The sequence below is a fragment of the Lepidochelys kempii genome, chromosome 6 (assembly GCF_965140265.1).
Source record: "Lepidochelys kempii isolate rLepKem1 chromosome 6, rLepKem1.hap2, whole genome shotgun sequence".
NCBI classification, from domain to species: Eukaryota; Metazoa; Chordata; order Testudines; family Cheloniidae; genus Lepidochelys; species Lepidochelys kempii.
In genome coordinates this window covers 106,251,168-106,269,714 of record NC_133261.1, presented here as the reverse complement: position 1 = coordinate 106,269,714, position 18,547 = coordinate 106,251,168, and the positions used below count along the sequence as shown (strand labels likewise).

Here is an 18,547-nt window from a genome sequence, read left to right as displayed (position 1 = left end):
CTCACAACCATCTCTGCTCTCTTTGCAGTTGCATCCCTAAACACTGTGTATTTTGCCAGAGCTGTTATGCCAGGCCACTATCATGATCCTTCCCGAAGAGCCCCTTCTTCCTGGATGCCTACAAGAAATGAGTCAGATGTTTAATTAATTAAAAATGGAACTAACATAAGGTATGTATCCTTTTCCCTATTACACTACTTCTGTTCTTCATCCTTTTTATTTGTAAACTCTTCAGTGTCTTCACCTACTCTAATCTAAATAATAATTATGCTAGTAGTCAGAGCTGATTCTAGGCCCAAGTGTGGAGCAATTTCTTGGTACTGCTTATTCTTGTGATAAATAGCTTGCTTACTGGTTGCTGTGCTCATAATCTAGCTTCCCCTCTTTCCCCATCTGATTCTGACTCAGGAGCAGAAAAGTTGTTAGACCAGTTCTGGGAACAGTCTGAGTCCATTCCAGAACTGGGTGAAACAGCTTGAGAGCATGGCATCAGTTTCTATCCGGCCTCTCACAAGCACTTTAAAGTATTAAATGATACAACCTGCAGACCTTAGTTCAGTTATATGCAAGTTCCAATGCCCTGATATTAAAATTTGCAGATTCCAATTCATTTATTAGTCCAACTAATCATACAGTACTTGGTTATATTAGTAATTTCTTCTTCTTTTTTTTATGATTTAATCTTGTGGATTTGCAAGGAAAGCATAATAATAAAAACAATGCAATGTACGGATTAAATAACTGTATATAAAGAAAATGTACATGCTTTTACTATCTATTTAGGTTTTTATGCCACAGCCATCAATGTAGTAATTAAACACCTCAATAATCCTAATGTCTCCTTGTCCAATAATGATTCAAATATGGGGCCACATGGCATGACACGGAAAAGGCCATACATGTCACACCAGACCACAAATAAAGCTCACCAGATTAGATGACAGAACACAAAACATAAATTGTAATAACAATTATTTATTTTAATTACTAGTGGTGATTATTTATTTAATACTGATGGGTGGGGGAATTCTTTTGCCTGTCACTCCCTCTCTCTTCCTTTTCTGGTGCAGATCTCTCTTGATTTGTGCAATTTACTTTAGAGGATTATCCTCCCCACTATCAGAAAAAGAAAAGACCTTTTACGTTTTATCCAGGTCCCCGCTGCCAGTGCAAGAAAACTGACTTTTGTAAACTGTCCAGTGTCTAGCGGGGGAGCGGGACCACTAATGATCGTCCAAGGTCTTTTCCATCTGATTTCTGTGTATCTGAGGGTGGAGTGTCTGAGTGTGTGTGGGGGGGAGGGGGGATGTAGTGGAGACTCGGCGTTGTTCTTACAGTAAATGGCACAGATCAAGAGAGTTTTTTAGGAGAGAGGAGACAGCATGTGACCAGTGCAAAGGGATTTTCCTGATGGCTATTCCCAAAGATGTCCGCAGAAGCCCTTTTGGCCCAGACCAGTTGGGTAACTGCTGTGTCCGATGCAGCCCTGGAAGCGCAGTATCTGCAGGCTGGAGGGTTACCTGCGTTCGCTCCTCCCCGATCCTTCCCGTCGGTGCGGGTTTTCCGCCACGGGTCGGCGATGCCCCGCGGGGGTTTATTTATCGTGGGTGTGTTTGCAGGGGTGTGTGTTCATATCAGCTCCTCGAGCCCGGGCTTTCACTTCCTTTTTCAGTCCCAGTGCCCATTACCAAGTAGGGGCTGGCCGCCCGGCGAGGCGGGGGGAGCCCCGTGGGGGTGGGGGGCTGGAAGGTGTTTCTGTGAAATCCGGCTCCCGCGCCTGCTTTGCTTTCCAGCAGATCCTAACCAGGTGCCTCTCTCCGGGCGGGTGTCTGCTTCCCACCGCCGCCGCTGCCCAACCTGCGGCTGCGTCAGCTCAGCGACACAAGGCGGCATCACAATATGCAACTTAGAGACCTCCGACTTCAGCGCCAGCCATAAAAACTTGATCCGGCCCCCGGGCTGCTCAGAGCCGCCCGCCGGCCCCTGGCGGAGAGGGCGCCTCGGCTGGGCTCCCTGCCACCCCCGTCGCCTGCTTCCCCCCTCGCTGTGGGCTTGCGCCGGGCTCCCCTTTCCCTGCGCCCTGTCCCGCGCGGGGGGGCTCTGCTGGGCTCCGCGGACCCCTCCCCCGTGCGCTGGGGGCTCGGCTGGTCCCCCGCTGCCGTGTGCGCGCAGCGCCTTGTTGATCCCCTTGCCTGTCTCCCTGCCCCCCTAGCCGGCGGCTGCTCCCCCGCCCCCAGCCTCTCCTCCGGCTCGCTCCTCTCTCCCGGCTCCAGACCCCGGTTGCGGTGCGTGTGCCTGGGAGGGGGGGGGATCCCCGTTTTCCAAGCAGCGCCGTGTCCGCCCCCACCCCGCCTGCTCCTCCATGGCAGGGCACGAGTGGGACTGGTTTCAGCGGGAGGAGCTGATCGGGCAGATTAGCGACATCCGAGTGCAAAACCTCCAAGGTAAATATCCCTATATTGCGCCCCCCTCTCCCCCGAGTCTTGTGCTCCCAGCTGGATTCGACTGGGGGCTTTGAAAACCCCGGTTCCGTCCCCCCTCCCTCCTGCCTGCTCCGTCCCGGCTGTGCGCTGCCCTCACCGCTTCCTTTGATCTGGCTTGGGAGACAAACGTGTGTGTGGCATTTGGGCGTGGGATCGGGGCGCGCACTGGGCTCCCTCGCAGGCTGGGCAGGGAGGGGAGGGGTGATTGCTTGCGGGGCGGGGGCGGGGGGGGGTCAGGTTTGTATTTTCTTCTCTTTCCTGTTTTGCTTGGGACCTGCAGAGGAGCCTCTGTATTGGAGGGGGGAAGGGGAGGGCAACGATGTGTTCGTGCTGGACTTTCACGTTCAGACAGGTTAGCTCAATGGTGCGGTACCAATGGGGGCAGTGTTATGGCACTCCTGGCAGGGGTGAGGTCTCAAGGCGGGCGGTGGAGAAGTCTGTGCAGCAGGATGCAGTGGGCACTCAGCCTGGTGCTGTGATTCAGGGGTCTCCTTAAACGAAAGACAGCCTGGAGAAAACCCACAGCAAGAAACGATCAGGCTTTTCACTAGAGGAAGGAACCAAGTGTGAAAGGGAGGGCAGTGTGTGTGTAAGAGGTAGGAAGGGGGCTGGGAAAGTTGCTGAGGTGTTACAGTAGGTGATTACTTTCAGGCCATGCCTCCTTCGCTGCCCAGTCACATTCCTGAAGGAGTAACAGCTGGCTAATGTCCTCTTCCTTTGAGAAGGGCTAGAAGTCTCAGCCTGCCAAGGTTTCAAACAGGGCGTGAAGACCCAAAAGGAGAGGCCCACATTCTGAGCTGCAGAAAGATAACATAGGGAATCACCCTGACAGAATTCTGGGGCTCTTTTGTTTTAATTCTGGATAAAGATAGCCCTAACCTTAATGTAAAGTCATTCATTTAGATAATTATTAATAAACTGTGAGCCAACACTGTGTTTTGGGAGGCCAGAGATCATAACACAAAATCTGATTCTGCATTGTTGGGGTATGTGTGAGCTTTGCCTTTGACTTCAGTTGGAGTGTATTCAAAGTGCTTTACCCACTTTGGGGCAAATTCTGCTCGGTTGCCCCTGTGTAAAATTTGGAGTAACTCAGCTGAAGTCAGTACTGTCACTTCAGATTTACACTAGTGTAACGGTACAGAATTTAGCCCACCATCTGATTAAAATAGGCGACATATCCCCTTGTGAGCTACTGTTGAATGAGCATAAGCAGAGCTGATACACTATCAGGTACTTTTGCTATCTTTCTGTAGGACATACTTGCTACACCAAGATATAACTATTACCATTAAATAGTACAGCCCCGATAAAATGTTTTCTCCAAAGTTATGTTTGCCCCTCTCCAATTACTCATGGTTGGCAGAGATAATGTGAACTGATGTAACAATAAAGAGCAGCTCTGGTGTGCAGGGATAGGAAAACAATTTGTTTAATGTAACCTATCGATCATCTTAATCAACAGTTTGCTTTAAACTGAGATATAAACTCTATCTCCTATTAAAATAAAAGGCTTGGATTATAGGCCGTTATTTCATGCTATTGATGCCTAATGATATGAAAGTAATACATGTTGGAAGAGACATTGCATTTGCTGGAAGATGGTTTTATTACATAATATATTTAATTTACCTGGGAGGAGACCAAAATCAGCTTTTCTGTTAGCTGTCCATTTGTGGAAGTGCAGGTGTATGTTAATTAGAGATGGGCTCATTTCGCAAAATGTTGATCTGCATCTTGAACACCCTAATATTCAGACTTTGAACATATTCAAATTTTGAAGGGCTGTGGTTGAGAAAGTCTCTAGTTTTAGCAATTCTTCATTATGACATAATTGCAGTATTTCACCTACTCTTGGTTATTTCTCTTTCAGTGATGATTAACATGGACTGTCTGAACCCATTCCTCAAAAGTCCCCCAAATTACCCAATTTTATAACTATCCACTGATTATATACAATAAGATTTTACCCTATAATTCACTGGTATATTTTTGAGGAAAAGATTCCATAAAAGAAGAATGAATTAAAAATGTATCACTCCTTCTTTTCTTTACCTCCTAATCATTTGTTTAAGAATGAATTGAACTTCATTACCCTCTGTGAAACTTAAAGATACAGAGACACACTGTTCTAGAGAGCCCTCTCTCTTAAAATTCCTCCAGTCCTGCAGAGGAATAGCCTATCCTGCAGGGCAAATTCCGTTGGATAACACTGAGTTCATGAAAAACCACATTCCCTTCTTACAATATAAGAGGAATTCTGAATATTAATTGTCATCTCACTGCATGTACCACTATAAGGTGTTTGAAAACATAAGTATAAGGTGTCATGTCTTACCTGAGCTATTAAAGGGGGAAAAAGCATCAGATGTGAATATATACAATGGTGTAGTTCTAGAATAAGTAATAATACCTAGCACTTATATATCGCTTTTAAATCATAGATCTCATATAACTTTATAAAAGTGAATAAGAATTATTATCTACATTTTACAGATGTGGGGGCACGTGGCACTCGGAGAGTTTAAGAGACTTGCTCAGCATCACCCAGGAACTCAGTGGCAGATCCAGGAATAAAGCCCAAGGCCTGGACTCTCAAAGATACTTAGGTGCCTACATTCCATTGATTTCAATGGGAGTTAGGTGCATAAATACTTTTGAGGATCAGAACCTGAGCCTCCAGCCTTTCAGTCTAGTAACATATCCACTGCAACATGCTGCCTCTAGCTGAGAATACATTTTTTTTAAAAGGCCAAGATGTTAATTTCAGTTACACGTGTCTGAGAACAGAATTTGGCTCTCCGTTTATAAATCTCCTTAGTTCTATCCAAATCTAAAATTTTTTTAAAGCACCAGTACTATATCAGTTACAGAATCTATAAAGACTCCTGTCAGTATTTTAAAGAGTTTATGAATATTTATAAATATTTGTGGAGTAGATACACTGTTTCAAACTGTATTGATACACCTATTGTCTATTTCAGTAGGCCCTATCTTTTTTTCACATTGGGATGCATGCTTTTATTGTAACAAGGCTTAAAAATGATTTGAAATATTTTGTGCCCAATCTTGGCTTCATTGAAGTCAGTGGGAGTTTTGCCCTTAACTTGAAATGCCCTCTCCTGCTGTTTCGCTGCTGAAGAGTTATTTTCTTTTTTGAAATAGATACTGTAATTCTTGCAATTTAACTTTATTTTGAACCTTTGTAGTTCTGTTGTAACTAAACGGTGAAATTTTGATCCCACAAACTATCTAAACTCTGCACTTTTAGTTTATGATTTCATCAGAATCTCTATCTCTCTCTGGTTTTATAATTAACTGTAATGTAATTTACATGTTAAAAATCCCTGTGTAAGTTAAAATTGCTCGTAGGCCATGCAGTGCTTAATTTGTAATGAAAAGGGTGATGGGGCTCAAGCAATTTTTTTACTTTCATAACTGACGCGGCAGGCCCAGAGGTGCCGGGGCTATGAACTGCCAAGCCTAGAGATGCTGGGGCTTAGCCCTGGCATAAATTAAGCACTGAGGTCTTGCCAGTTACTGGAATTGATCTGCTCTCCTTTTACACAACTTTCTACAGTGATGTGGTTCCAATAATTACTCTCGATTTATATATTGGTATGAGAGCAGAATTAGGCCTGATAACTTTACACTTTTATTAAAAAATGGATTCGGGTAGATTATAGTGTGCTAACATTCTCACCTTTTTACTAAAAGATTAAAACTCGCATAGCCATTGGTGAAAGCTGCTAACTACTGCGACTACTGAAACATGGTATATAAGAAAATAAATGCCAGTTTTAAAAATGGAACTGCCAGCTGGATGTTTAGACATGGCCATATGCGGATGGGTTTTTACTTTCCCTTTTTATTAAAAAGTCCTATTTTCAATGTTTTAAAATAGGAAGTGATAGTAAAAGGCCATCTCAGGTAAATGCTGCTAAAAGCTACAAGGACATTTTCCATTTTAGATAAGAGAACCAAGAGTGATTTCAGGGCATAGATTCAGAAGAGTGACAATCTAAGGGAAAGAAAAGGGGAATAAGTACCAGGCTTGTTGACATAGAAACCACTGAAGCGTCTCTCTCCTTTTTTTTTTTTTTTTTTATAATGCAGCTAGGTGCCTTTGATATATTTATATTCTTGTGCTACTTGCTCGGTTAATAAATTCTCTGTAGCATATTCCTCTAAACACCAAAAAGAAAAGAAAAAATGCACTGAATATCTGAGTACATCATAAAGTGGTGGAACGCTCAACAATTAATTTTCAGCCAAGAGAAGAAGATTATTTTTATCACAATAACAGCAAGAACATTTTGTTACAACGTATGAATATTTTAACATCTTCCCAACAGGAAGGTTAGTTTAGGCATATTCAAAAATGGCCATATGAGTGAGTGTGCTTATTTGCCTAGCTTTATTCACTAGCATGAAGCAACATCTGTGAAAGAAAATAATTCCCGAAAGAATATTTTTGACTGGGATCCAGTCCTTTGTAATAGTCTGAGTAATGTATATTATACTGTACATGTCTTTCCCTACGTTAGTTAGAATGAGATATGTAGAGAAGGACACTTCTGTAGTCAGAGGTTTTATACACCTTTAGGAAGTTAGTACTATAGCAGTTATTGAAAACTGTGCTGTTCATTTCTTATGATTTTAACACTCTGTTCAATACCTGGGAAGTATGGTTCTGTTGTTGTTAAGCTGTGAGGTGAGTGGACCAGAATCTGAATGCATAGGTCCTTTTCCTCACTGTGCCACTGATTCAGGTTCTGATTCAATTGAAATCCAGGGGAATCTTTCTGTTGATTTCAGTAGGCTTTGGGTCAGGGCCTCAATGTCTAATTTTGGGCAAGTCATTTAGAGCCACATTTTCAAGTGTCCACTAATTTTGGGTGTCTCATGTTTTGGGTACTCAACTTAAGACCAAGGACCTGCTTTTCAGAGGTGTTGGACACCCACAACCCCAGTTGTAGCCAATATGAGCTTCAAATCCCCAGCTCTTCTAAATAATGAGGCCATACGTGTCCCAAGTCAGACACCTAAAAACAACAGATTTTCAGAATTAGTGGATTGTTTTTGAAAATGTTGACCTCTCTGTCTCTTTGTTTACCAATATGTATATTGGGTATAATAATACCTACAATGGTCACACTTAAGAAATAGTTGCCTTTTTGTAGTTATTACTAGATATAGCAGTGTGCATTTCAGGTATAGGGAATATATCTCAAACGGATAGAACTTTTCCAGATTGAATAAACCTGATTTCAGAGTAACTGCTTGCAGAGTAAAGTATGCAGCATGAGCGAGAAATCTGGGACTTAATGTTTGTAAAGTGCATGGGAAACCTTGGATGAAAAGTGTAGAACTGCGAATTAACTTAGTTTTTTGTACAGAATAATAATGTTAAGATGCACCTCTCAACCTGTGAAGGCCTAAATGTGGAACACAGTGTATGACAAAGACCCAAATTGAGAGATTTTTTAAAAAAAAGTTAAGGCAGGAAACATAAAGTTTAGCAGATTAATTCCTCTAATGTAAATATCTCTGTATCCTCAATTTCATAGTTTCAGCAGTAAACATGAAGGAAGACCACATCTGTATGGAATGTAGGAAACTATGGCATTAAAAAGAGTGAAGTCTCTCAAAATGAGAGACATGTAAGCAGTGTGAGTTAAGAGAACGGTAAGATTGCATGTTTAATTACTCATTAGCCAGGAATTGACAAAGTCAAGACCTCTTTGTTCCAAGTAATCCAAAAGACAGAGGGCCTGATTCTCCATTCAGTTACATGTAAAACTGGTGTAGTGTCTTCTGTGCTGGGCCATGGATTCAGTATTTATTCACAAAGAGAAATGTCACCTGCTTTTGCACCAGTTCCACAAGATACTTAAGGATGTGCCTAACTTTAAGCATGAGGATATTCTGCTGATGACGGTCACCAACACCATGTCCTGTTTCTTTCCATGTAGATTTCCATACAAATTTTGACAAGGCCCAACCCCACTCACTTGTCTTATGAGACCTGGTGAGGTCACACACCTAGGTAGTTTGGTTGTAGTTGAAAGGACAGTGTCAGTTTAAAAGTCACATTTTTTAACAACAAATGTAGTTACAAAACTCAAAGCACCATATTAAAACTGAAACAGATTTAGAAAGCTAATTTACATGTCACTCTTTCTGCTATTTTTTTTTTTTTTTTTTTTGCATTTTTAGTTAGCTTGGACAAAAATACAGACTAGTGAATTTCAATTACATTTAAAGATAACTGCAAGGTTATTTTGCTTTCATGTTCGCAAGTATTCAGAAGCTCTACAGTATTTGTATTTGCAAACTAAAAAGGAACGTTTAAAAAATCCTTTCAGTTGGAATTAAGGGAAAGCCCCTAAATTTGGTGCTTTATTTGACCTAACATTGTCCTTTCAAATACTAGTGTGATTATGTGCAATGATGATCAAAGTTACTACTATCATAGAAACAAAGAGGAGTCCGGTGGCACCTTAAAGACTAACATTTATTTGGGCATAAGCTTTCGTGTGTAAAAAACCCACTTCCTCAGATGCAGAAGTAGGTTTTTTACCCACAAAAGCTTATGCCCAAATACATTTGTTAGTCTTTAAGGTGCCACTGGACTCCTCCTTGTTTTTGTGGATACAGACTAACACGACTACCCCCCTGATACTATTATAGGGCAGATGTTAAGGACAGATCAATAGAAGAAATGGGAGGGAAAAAAAAGCCACAGAATATTATCTTTTGCTTCGTTTATAAGTCAAATGGATTTTCAGAATTCACATATTATGGAGAAAAAAATACCAGATAAGTCAGGGGTGGGCAAACTTTTTGGCCTGAACACCACATCGGGTTGCAAAACTATATGGAGGGCCGGGTCGGGATGGTTGTGTCTCCCCAAACAGACTGGCCCCCACCCACTTCCTGATCCCTGACTGCCCCCCTCAGAAACTCCGACCCATCCAACCCCCCCTGCTCCTTGTCCCCTGACCGTCCCCTCCAGGGACCCCCGCCCCAACAACTCCCTGCGACCCCACCCCCTATCCAACTGCCCCTTCTCCCTGTCCTCTGTCTGCCCCGATCCCTATCCACACCCCTGCCCCCTGACAGAGCGCCTGGGACTCCTATGCCTATCCAACTGCCCATTCTCCCTGTCTCCTGACTGCCTGACCCCTACCCACAACCCCCTCCCCCTGACAGGCCCCCTGGGACTCCCACACCTATCCAACCCTCTCCCCCGCTCCCTGTCCCCTGACTGCCCCGACCCCTGTCCACACCCCCGCACCCTAACAAGCCCCTCGGGACTCCCATGCCTATCCAGCCCCCCATGTTCCTCGTTCCCTGACCCCCCCCCAGAACCTCTGCCCCATCCAACTGCCCCCTGTCCCCTGACTGCCCCCCAGGACCTCCCACTCCCCGCCCCCTTACCATGCCGGAGCCAGCCGCACTGCCCGGCAGGAGCGGTGGGCCAGAGCGCTGGTGGCACAGTGCGCTGAGGCTGCGGGGGCGGAGGGACAGCAGGGGAGGGGCCAGGGGCTAGCCTCCCCGGTCCGGAGCTCAGGGGCCGAGCAGGATGGTGGCCCGCGGGCTGTAGTTTGCCCATCTCTGAGATGAGCTGTAACGTATGTATCAAGGATGGTGGGGTAAATGACATCACTGGAACATTTAGATAAGGAACAGACTTATTATATATGGTTGCTTATCTGTTGTTCTATTTTTATCTATCTCCAGTTAAATACAGTGAATGCAGGTTACTATAATGATCACTGGAATTGTAGGATGGATTTGACTCATCAGTTTGTTGCATTTTTCTATACAAACAGCTGAGCTACATTTTAGAGCTCTGTTTGAGGATTTAAAGTAACAGTCACAACTTTAATCATCCTCTTCCAATGCAGCTCATAACAGCAAAAGCCAGGGTTTCTGCAGAATGAGAGCTTATGAGGGTGTAATTCTGGAAGTAGACGGGATTTCTAATTCCACAGTCAGAAATCCCATCAGAGATCCTGCTGAACCTGAAAAGATGTGATCAATAATACTTGAAAGGGGATTGCGATCTCTGCACACAATACTTTGTTTGATGGTAGGACTCAAGATGTAATCATTAAAATAGTATAGTGCTTAGGGGATGCTGCTAGCTGGGCTAAACTAATATTGACATACACAAAAAATATTAAGGGCCTGATTTTGGCTTCACAGGGCTTTTACACTGGCATAACTCTGGAGTTCCTCCTGATTTACATTAGTATAGCTCAGAGCATAATAAGACCGAGTGACTCTATAAGATCTGAAGAATGTTGAATTCATTTCTGTGCCTTTCGTATTGCAGTCTTGCAGATCTATTTGTTTATAAAATATCTGCATAACCTCTCCCCCACAAGATTATGATCAAACTGAAATATTTGTATTTCAGGGTAGGTATTTTTCTTTTTAAGGTGGCTTGTTTGTGGATAGCCTGGATCTCAGATTTGGTCAGCTGCCAAAAATATATATATATAGTTGTCCCAATTTTTTACCTTGACATAATTAACCATGTGAGTGGAGGAGGAGCTTTGCAAACTAGCAGGTTGAGCAGGCAAATCCTTCGCTTCTGCTCTTCAGTATCATTTACAAAGAAAGTAAGGTGGAACACCTGTTTTTCATTGAGCCTCTGGTGAATTTCCTGGTTAGTCAGGCCGCAGTCCTGCAGTTTGATCCAGGCGCGTGGACTCTGGTACATGTGGGGAGCCTCACTGATTTCAATGGGGCTCCACACATATCAACCCTTTCTGAGTTCTGTTAAAGTCAATGGAATTCTTCACAGGCATAGGGCCCTGCTGAGGTAGATTGTAGCATTGAGGCCTCAATATGCACAGGATCAATACAAGGTCAATACCTTGTCTGGTGGGCAGTTAGGAGTCTAACTCTGTATGAGCATTCAGCCCCAAGTTATTATATTTCCCTTATCCGTACCAGGCCTGTGGTTGTGCCAGGCAGTAAAATTCTTCAACTTTTGACACTTTGGACACTGTGGGCCTGGTTCAATGTCCTTGTTGCAGTTGCAGGCTAGCTGCACTTCTTTCTCTTTCTGGTCTGTCTGAGTGTACCCCCTCTGGGGTCGGGCCTTGTGCCTTTATTATCCTGTGGTAGAATTCCATAGTTCTCTCACTCTTAGACCAGGCCCTGGGTCACAGTACCCTTTGTACTGACAATGCTTACTGAGTTGTAGCACCTGTGGTTCTTCCTTGCAGGAGTCTGTGACTAGCGGTGAATACGGTGATCAGACAGCCTTCTTAAAACAAAGTATGGTTTATTTCGTAGTCGGAACAAAGTATTTGAAAACAACCAATGGTTGACATGGGTTTTCTATCTTCCCCAAAGGCTTACCATTTCCTCCTGGTGGTAACCTAGCTCCTTCAAACGGGTGTCGAGTGTCTTCAGCTGGTTCCCCTGAACAACTTCCCCACCCTCTTGAGAAAATGTTCTTTTTTTAAAACTTGCCTGTTATTTTAATATCCTTATGTGTATGCAAGCCTTTTCCTATCCTGGTGCTGTCTCTTAACAACCCTCTCGTGTTGCTGAGTGATGGCTTAGTTTGAGCCATTCCTTTTCCTTCATGCCTGTTTTTCCCCTTAGGTCCTGTATTAAGAAAAACCACATATTCATTCAGTAAACATCCCAATGGCCCAATCCCAACATAAAGTATTAATCAATTACTACAGAGCAGCTCCAATTCAGTCACAGCTGCTACTTCCATTGATTTCAAGGAGCTTTTGATTAAGCTTTGTGTGTGCAACCAAAGTGTACGTACTGCTCTTATGCATGGATTCTATTCATTTTCTGCAGTGAAGGGTACTTATAACCCTATGTCATTTCTGTCTTTATCATTGTAAAGAAACCCCCTATTGATATCAGTGGGTATTCTGCATATGGAGTGAGGGTAGAATATGCTTAGGGCCCAATTCTTCTCTCACACTTGTGTAAAGATGGAGTAATTCCACTATCAGTTGGGTTACACCAATGGAAAATCAGTGTGAGTGAAAGGAGAACCAGGTCCCCACTGTTCAAAGTCTTTTAAAAATAGAAATATCCATTGGTGCATGGTTAATTCTGTTAAAAAACTGATTCCCCATTAGAATGGTGCTTAATATACAGCACTTTCTAGCTTTTATTGGCATTCATTATAAATGCCTTCTTTTTGACATGAACTGTGGTTATAATATTTTATTTATAAAAGTTATATATTTATTAATTTATAAAGTCGCCACTTCAGAAATAGTATCTGGGACTCTGAATGTAAGGAGCAAAAATTAAATGTAATTGGGCTGAGTGCCCAGAGACAGTAGCAAGACAAAGTGGGCAAACAGGAAAAAAATGTTCTTAAAGAGAAGAGCCACTACAAAGATGAGGCTCACCAAAATGCTTCTGCTGACTCCAACAGGAGTCACAGTATTTAATTCTGGCCTCCTTAGTCACAGGCTTGAAGAAAGCTCAACACCTTCAGTTCTATAGACAAGGTCTCTGAATGAAAAAGACCCTGCCCACTTCAGATAGAATACTGGGACAGTAAGGATGGATAACCCACTGACCTGTGGTGGCTTTTAGGGAGAAAAGGAGATTTTGGAAGTGAACACTTAAGTACCTCTGGCTTAGGCTATTGAAATAATATCCAAAATATCTCTGGCTTTCTGAGATGGTGTAGAGTCGAGTGGATTAAGCACAAGCAAGGGAGTCAGGAAGCCTTCTTGGGGTCTTGTCCAGGCTCTGCTGTGACTTGCTGTGTGGCCTTGGGTACTTATCTGGCTCAGTTTCCCCATCTGTAATATGATTATTATTATTTCCTGCCTCATAGAGGTTTTGTAAGGATTAGTTAGTTAATATCTGTAAACGTGTTGAAGATGTAAGGCACTGCACTAAACGTTATTCCTAAGAGATTTTGGTGAGTGGTGCAAAATGTCGATTCTTATTTTCTAGTAGAACATTATCTGATAACTGAAGTATAACTCCTGGAGACTTAAAATTCCACCCATCCAGCAGGGCATTTCGTGCCCTTAAATTTCCACCTGTTTGGCCAGGGATTTACCAGGCCTGATTCTACTGTATATCCTGAGAGGCTTCAGTGGAGTAAGTTGGAATTTACAGCAGTGTAACTAGGAGCAGAATCTGGCCTCTGCCCTTAAAATGCCATCTGTCAGCAGGGGATTTCCTGTCCTTGATGGTGAATTCCATTGAATAATATTTAATTCCTGCTTTTTTCTTTAAAAAAGACCCTTCCTTATGGCAGGACAAGGCATCATTTTGAAACACTGGGATTCTTGCAAGAGCTCTTCCTTTTTTCTCAGTTTTTGAAACACATTTGTTTAGAAGGACATAAAGTTGGAAGGTTAAAAAGAGTTTTTGTTCTGTTCCCTTATAGGAGTTGATAGTTATTGACCTTGGCTGAGACAGGATTGAGTATGAATTTTTGCTTGGTAGGCTGAATTTCTTCTTCCTATGACAGTGCTTTGAAGTATTTAATTCTGGCCTTTCAAAACTTGCAAATACTATGCATTTATCAGAAGGATCAAAAGGAAGGGGAGATCTAATTGTCTTCAAAAAATGTATATCAAAAGGAGGCGCCATGTTTTGGTTGCTAATATAACTAGGCAGCAGTGTTAAATGTCTACTGTGTAATGCTTCACTTGATGGTAGAAATGTCGATTATCATAAATATATTGTAGTTTCAGAATCTCAAGGTTGCATCAGTTCCATTACTGTAAGTCAGGAAATAATCACGCCCTGGGGATGATATCCTATATTTAAAGAGAAAGGATAGCACTGCATACATCCTCTATACTTGGCAACTTGACCAGGAGGGACCAGCTCTCGAGACCTTCAAAGCCAGTGTCCATGTGTCTCCTGACTTTTGAGACCCTTGCATATGTGGTGGCATTAGGGTGACAGCCTTTGGAAAAACCACATGAAAAACAAAGAACAGTGCCTTATTTTAAGGGATATTTTAGGGAAACACCATTTCCCTTAACATACCATGTATTTTTCTCTCAAGTGTACATTTCTACTCCACTCAGGTATACAATGCAATTATCATAAGCTTCAACTTAATGTTTAAAATGATACTTATTATCAACTTTAGTACATTTCATTCCATCTTTGTTTTGTAAAATCAATTAATAAAACTCTTTTTACATGTGCAATTGAAATTGACTTTAATTTGAAGCTCTGCCTTAACAGAATCAATAATTAGCTGGGTTCTGCAATCTGTCCAAGGTCTGTTTACACAAGGAAAATAAATGTTGTGACCATGACACCTAGGGCCAACCATCACTTATTTTGAGGGATGTCCCTTGACTCACTTATTTCATTGATTTGTCGCATATGTGAGGGAAGGTTGAATCTAACCCGTGCAGAGCTGCACTATGCAATGTAAATGTTGATTAAAACTTGTTTTCAGTGTAGAATTCAGTTTTTGTTTGACAAAAACTAACCACAAAACTAAAAGAATTTAAAAGAGCTCTCCTGCTGCGTTGTCCTAAGACAGCACTGAATTGCACACTCGAAATAAAAATCATGGATGTGGCTGCTTGTTTGAGACTTTGCTTGTTAAAACATCATGAAGTTTCTCCACCCCAAGCCTCTGTTTTTGCAATTGTAACACAGGTAAGGAACTGCTAGGAGGAATTTAGAAAACTTCTGGAAAGGGAAAGGTTCACTAATGGCTAAGTAAACAGCAAATATTTGCCACATATGGGCATTAATATGCTGTATTGCAAAGAAGGGTCAGTGAGTTCTGTGTACGGGGGAAGGAGTGGGGCTTTGAAACATGGTAGCCAACTCCTTCTTCTGTTATACCAATAAAATTAAAAACCAGCAGGATCTTATTAAAGGCGAAAAGGCAAAATACCACATTTATTGTGAATACAGACAGAATCATAGTAAGCAGTTAGTTATAGCTATAACATTCCATTCAATCTCATATTTATTCACACATTCATTCATACACACACACACACACACAGAGGTTCTGCAAGATTGTTATCATAGTTACCAGCCTTAGAGTTGCTCATGCCAAGCCACTGGCCAGGTGGCCTGGACATGAGGAGGGAGCAGGGCCTCGTCAGATGCACATCTGATGCTCCTGGAAGTTGGTTTGCAGAATCAGACCCCAAAGTTCTCACTTTCTAGAGTCCATTTTTATAGGAATTTCTTCCTATGCCAGTCTATGGGAATTGCTTCATCATGCTGTTGCTGAATCAATCAGCAGATGTCACACTCCTGACTGCTCCGTGCTGCCAGATGTTATCTTGTTCTTTGGTTCTCCCATTCTTGAGGCTGTTGGGTGGATTCCAGTCTGGCCTCTGGGGGTTCTCTGGTTATTTCCACTTGACGCCTTCTTCAGCCGATGGACAGTGGATTCTTAGGCTGGCACCTCCCTGATCATTCAGTTATTATCCACACCAAGCAACCATCCACATACATCCTCTATCTCTATTTTAATCACAATTGTTAACAAAGCGAGATGAATACAACAAAAGGGCAGGGAGTCTCTGGGTGCTGTTTCTATTGTTACAGAGTATTGCTTTGAGTCTTTCTCTGTGTGAGTAGTTGTTGTTACAAAGAATTGTTTTGAGAACAGACTCTGCCTTAGAAGAATGTACTAACACAATTAGCAGCTTGCAAGTTTCACACATAGAGGGAGAGAAACAGTACCAAAAACCAAGAGACCTCTTAATTAGTAATACCCTGGAATTTAAACTATGGGGAATCAAACTCATTTGTGATTTTAATACAGAACTTCTTTAATATGATCCAACACTTCTCGCAATTTCTTAAAACTTGTGGAATTTATTATGTCCATTCCTCCCTCAAATGCAGCAATGGAAATAATAATATCATTCTGAGTTCATTCAAAGACTTTGCTTCAGCCGCTCTGGCTGTGTCAGCTGCTATGCTTTGAGGCCTGTGAAGTCCTTGACCATCCTCTGATTTTTCTGTGAGCCCAAAGAATATCTTGCTGGCTGTCCTACAGCTGGCTGTGGAGTGGGTTGTTTTCCATGCATATTCAATCCTTGGTCTTTATGCTGAAATTGCCAATTAGTGCCTATTGCAGAGGTCATTACTGTGGTGTAGGCACCTGTTTACAAGGAACTGGGCTGGGACCATTACATCTTATCACTCCAGCCACCAGGCAACCTGGAGAGATGGGTGCTTGGTTAAGATAGTTATAAATACAGCTCTCAGATGGTTCTATTACATTCTCATTTCCTTACCAAAACTTAGCATAATAACAAACTAAAGTTCCTCCAGATCTGCTCCACTTTATCCAGGCAGAGTCAAAGGAAACAAGTTTGCCTTCACCTTGCTCTGTAGAATAATTATCTGCTTTGGATCCCAACCATAGACCTCATCTCAAGAGCTGCCTGAAAACATTACACTCTGGGTGTAAACATGATTTACACATGACAGAAATACTCATGTGGGCCACCCACAGGAACTTTGGCTTGCAGGTTGCATTGTGCATATGGCGGGCCATGTACTGCACGTCAGCTTCCTGGAGAGAGAGAGAGAGAGAGAACAAATCTATGTGGATCTGGAGGTAGCCTTAAATAGTTGTGGACTTATGTCAGGGCCCAGACCTGAATTTGGTAGTCAGATAAAATTATCAACAGGTGGTAGGCTCTCCATCCCACCTGAGCTGCAAGAGCCAACTGTGGTTTAAACGTTAGAAGATGTTACCTGACTATCACAGATCCACAGAGTCTGGTCTGTGCCTCAGCTTATAACCAGTTCGTTGGGAGTGACCATTTTCTTGTGGTAGGCCCCAAGGACCCACACAGTTCTACAGAGGCAGGCCCATGGCCTCCAAGGGTTTGTCTAGACAGCAATTAAACACCCATGGCTGGCCCAGGTCAACTGACTCAGGTTTGTGGGGCTTGGGCTGCAGGGCTGTAAATTGCTGTGTAGACATTTAGACTCGGACCAGAGCCCATGCTTTGGGACCCTGTGAGGGGGAGGGTCCCAGAGCCCAGGCTCCAGCCCGAGCCTGATCGTCTACAGAGCAATTTGTATCCTTAAATGTGCTGGATACATAAGAAAAGGAAATGTTTATCAAAATCTGTTTTGCATTTAAAACTGATTTATGAAACAAAGGAAGTATTATCTATTATTACATGATATGAACTGTTCATGAAATGAACAGTTTCTGGTCACCATGTCCTTCAAGACTTTAGAACTAGTAGATCTTATCCCCTCACACCTCATTTTTATTCATATACTGGAAGAGGAAATCAAACTTTCCTGCTTTTTCAACTCTCCATCAGTTTCTTAACTTTGAATGAACTAGTTATTGAGATAAACTATTTGAATAAACAAATTAAGAAAATATTCTCTCTGTATCTGCAGAAGAGGCTACCACTGTTAAGAGCAGTTTTAGCACTTAGCCAGTCACTTCCACTGGGTCAGTGGTTTTTACTTTCTATAAAACTTCAGCAGCAAACATTTACTTTAATTTTTTAAAAAAATTAATTGATTTTAATAGATTATACTAAGTTTAAGAATTAACATAGTTTCAAGTTTAATTTTAAATAGTTTTGTTAAAAAAAAAAGGAAAACCTGATTTAAACAAGAATATGATTTTTCTTTTCTTTGTGTTTTAAGTAATTGATTTTTATCCATCAGGACATCTGGTCACCCTAATTGCAATCCACAAGGCCAAGTTAGGCACCGAGGCTCCCTATACAATGAATGGGGAGAAACAGGAACCTGAGAATGCAATACACAAAAGCAGAATGCTAGGTGGGGAGGCTCCTAAGCTAGCCAATGGGAGATGCTGATGAGAGGGGTGTGTGCTAAGCGTCGGCCCTTTCTCAGGGCTTGGCACCGAAGTCTGGGTTGCAGGGAAGTGCCTGTCTCTGCTTAGTAATGCACAAATGGGAACCAGGAGGCTAAGGTGTTTCTTATGGGACTGAGTTAGGTGCTTGTGACATTTTACACACTTTGAGTGTGGAATGTTATGTAGTGCTGGAAAGGTGACTGCACATAAGTATCCTGCAGGACCACTTCGTCCCTCTGCA

At 42.4% G+C, this 18,547-nt stretch overlaps 1 protein-coding gene across 2 annotated transcripts in view; it reads left to right on the top strand.

The window, feature by feature from the left end:
* Window positions 1-1,714: 1,714 nt before the first annotated feature.
* CLMN (calmin) overlaps window positions 1,715-18,547 on the top strand; it is a 100,933-nt gene continuing 84,100 nt past the window's right edge. For both annotated transcript variants that reach the window (XM_073349564.1, XM_073349562.1), the window contains exon 1: window positions 1,715-2,444. In XM_073349564.1, the coding sequence (XP_073205665.1) occupies window positions 2,363-2,444 (82 nt within the window). In that variant the 5' untranslated portion in view covers window positions 1,715-2,362. The remainder of the gene's footprint in view (window positions 2,445-18,547) is intronic.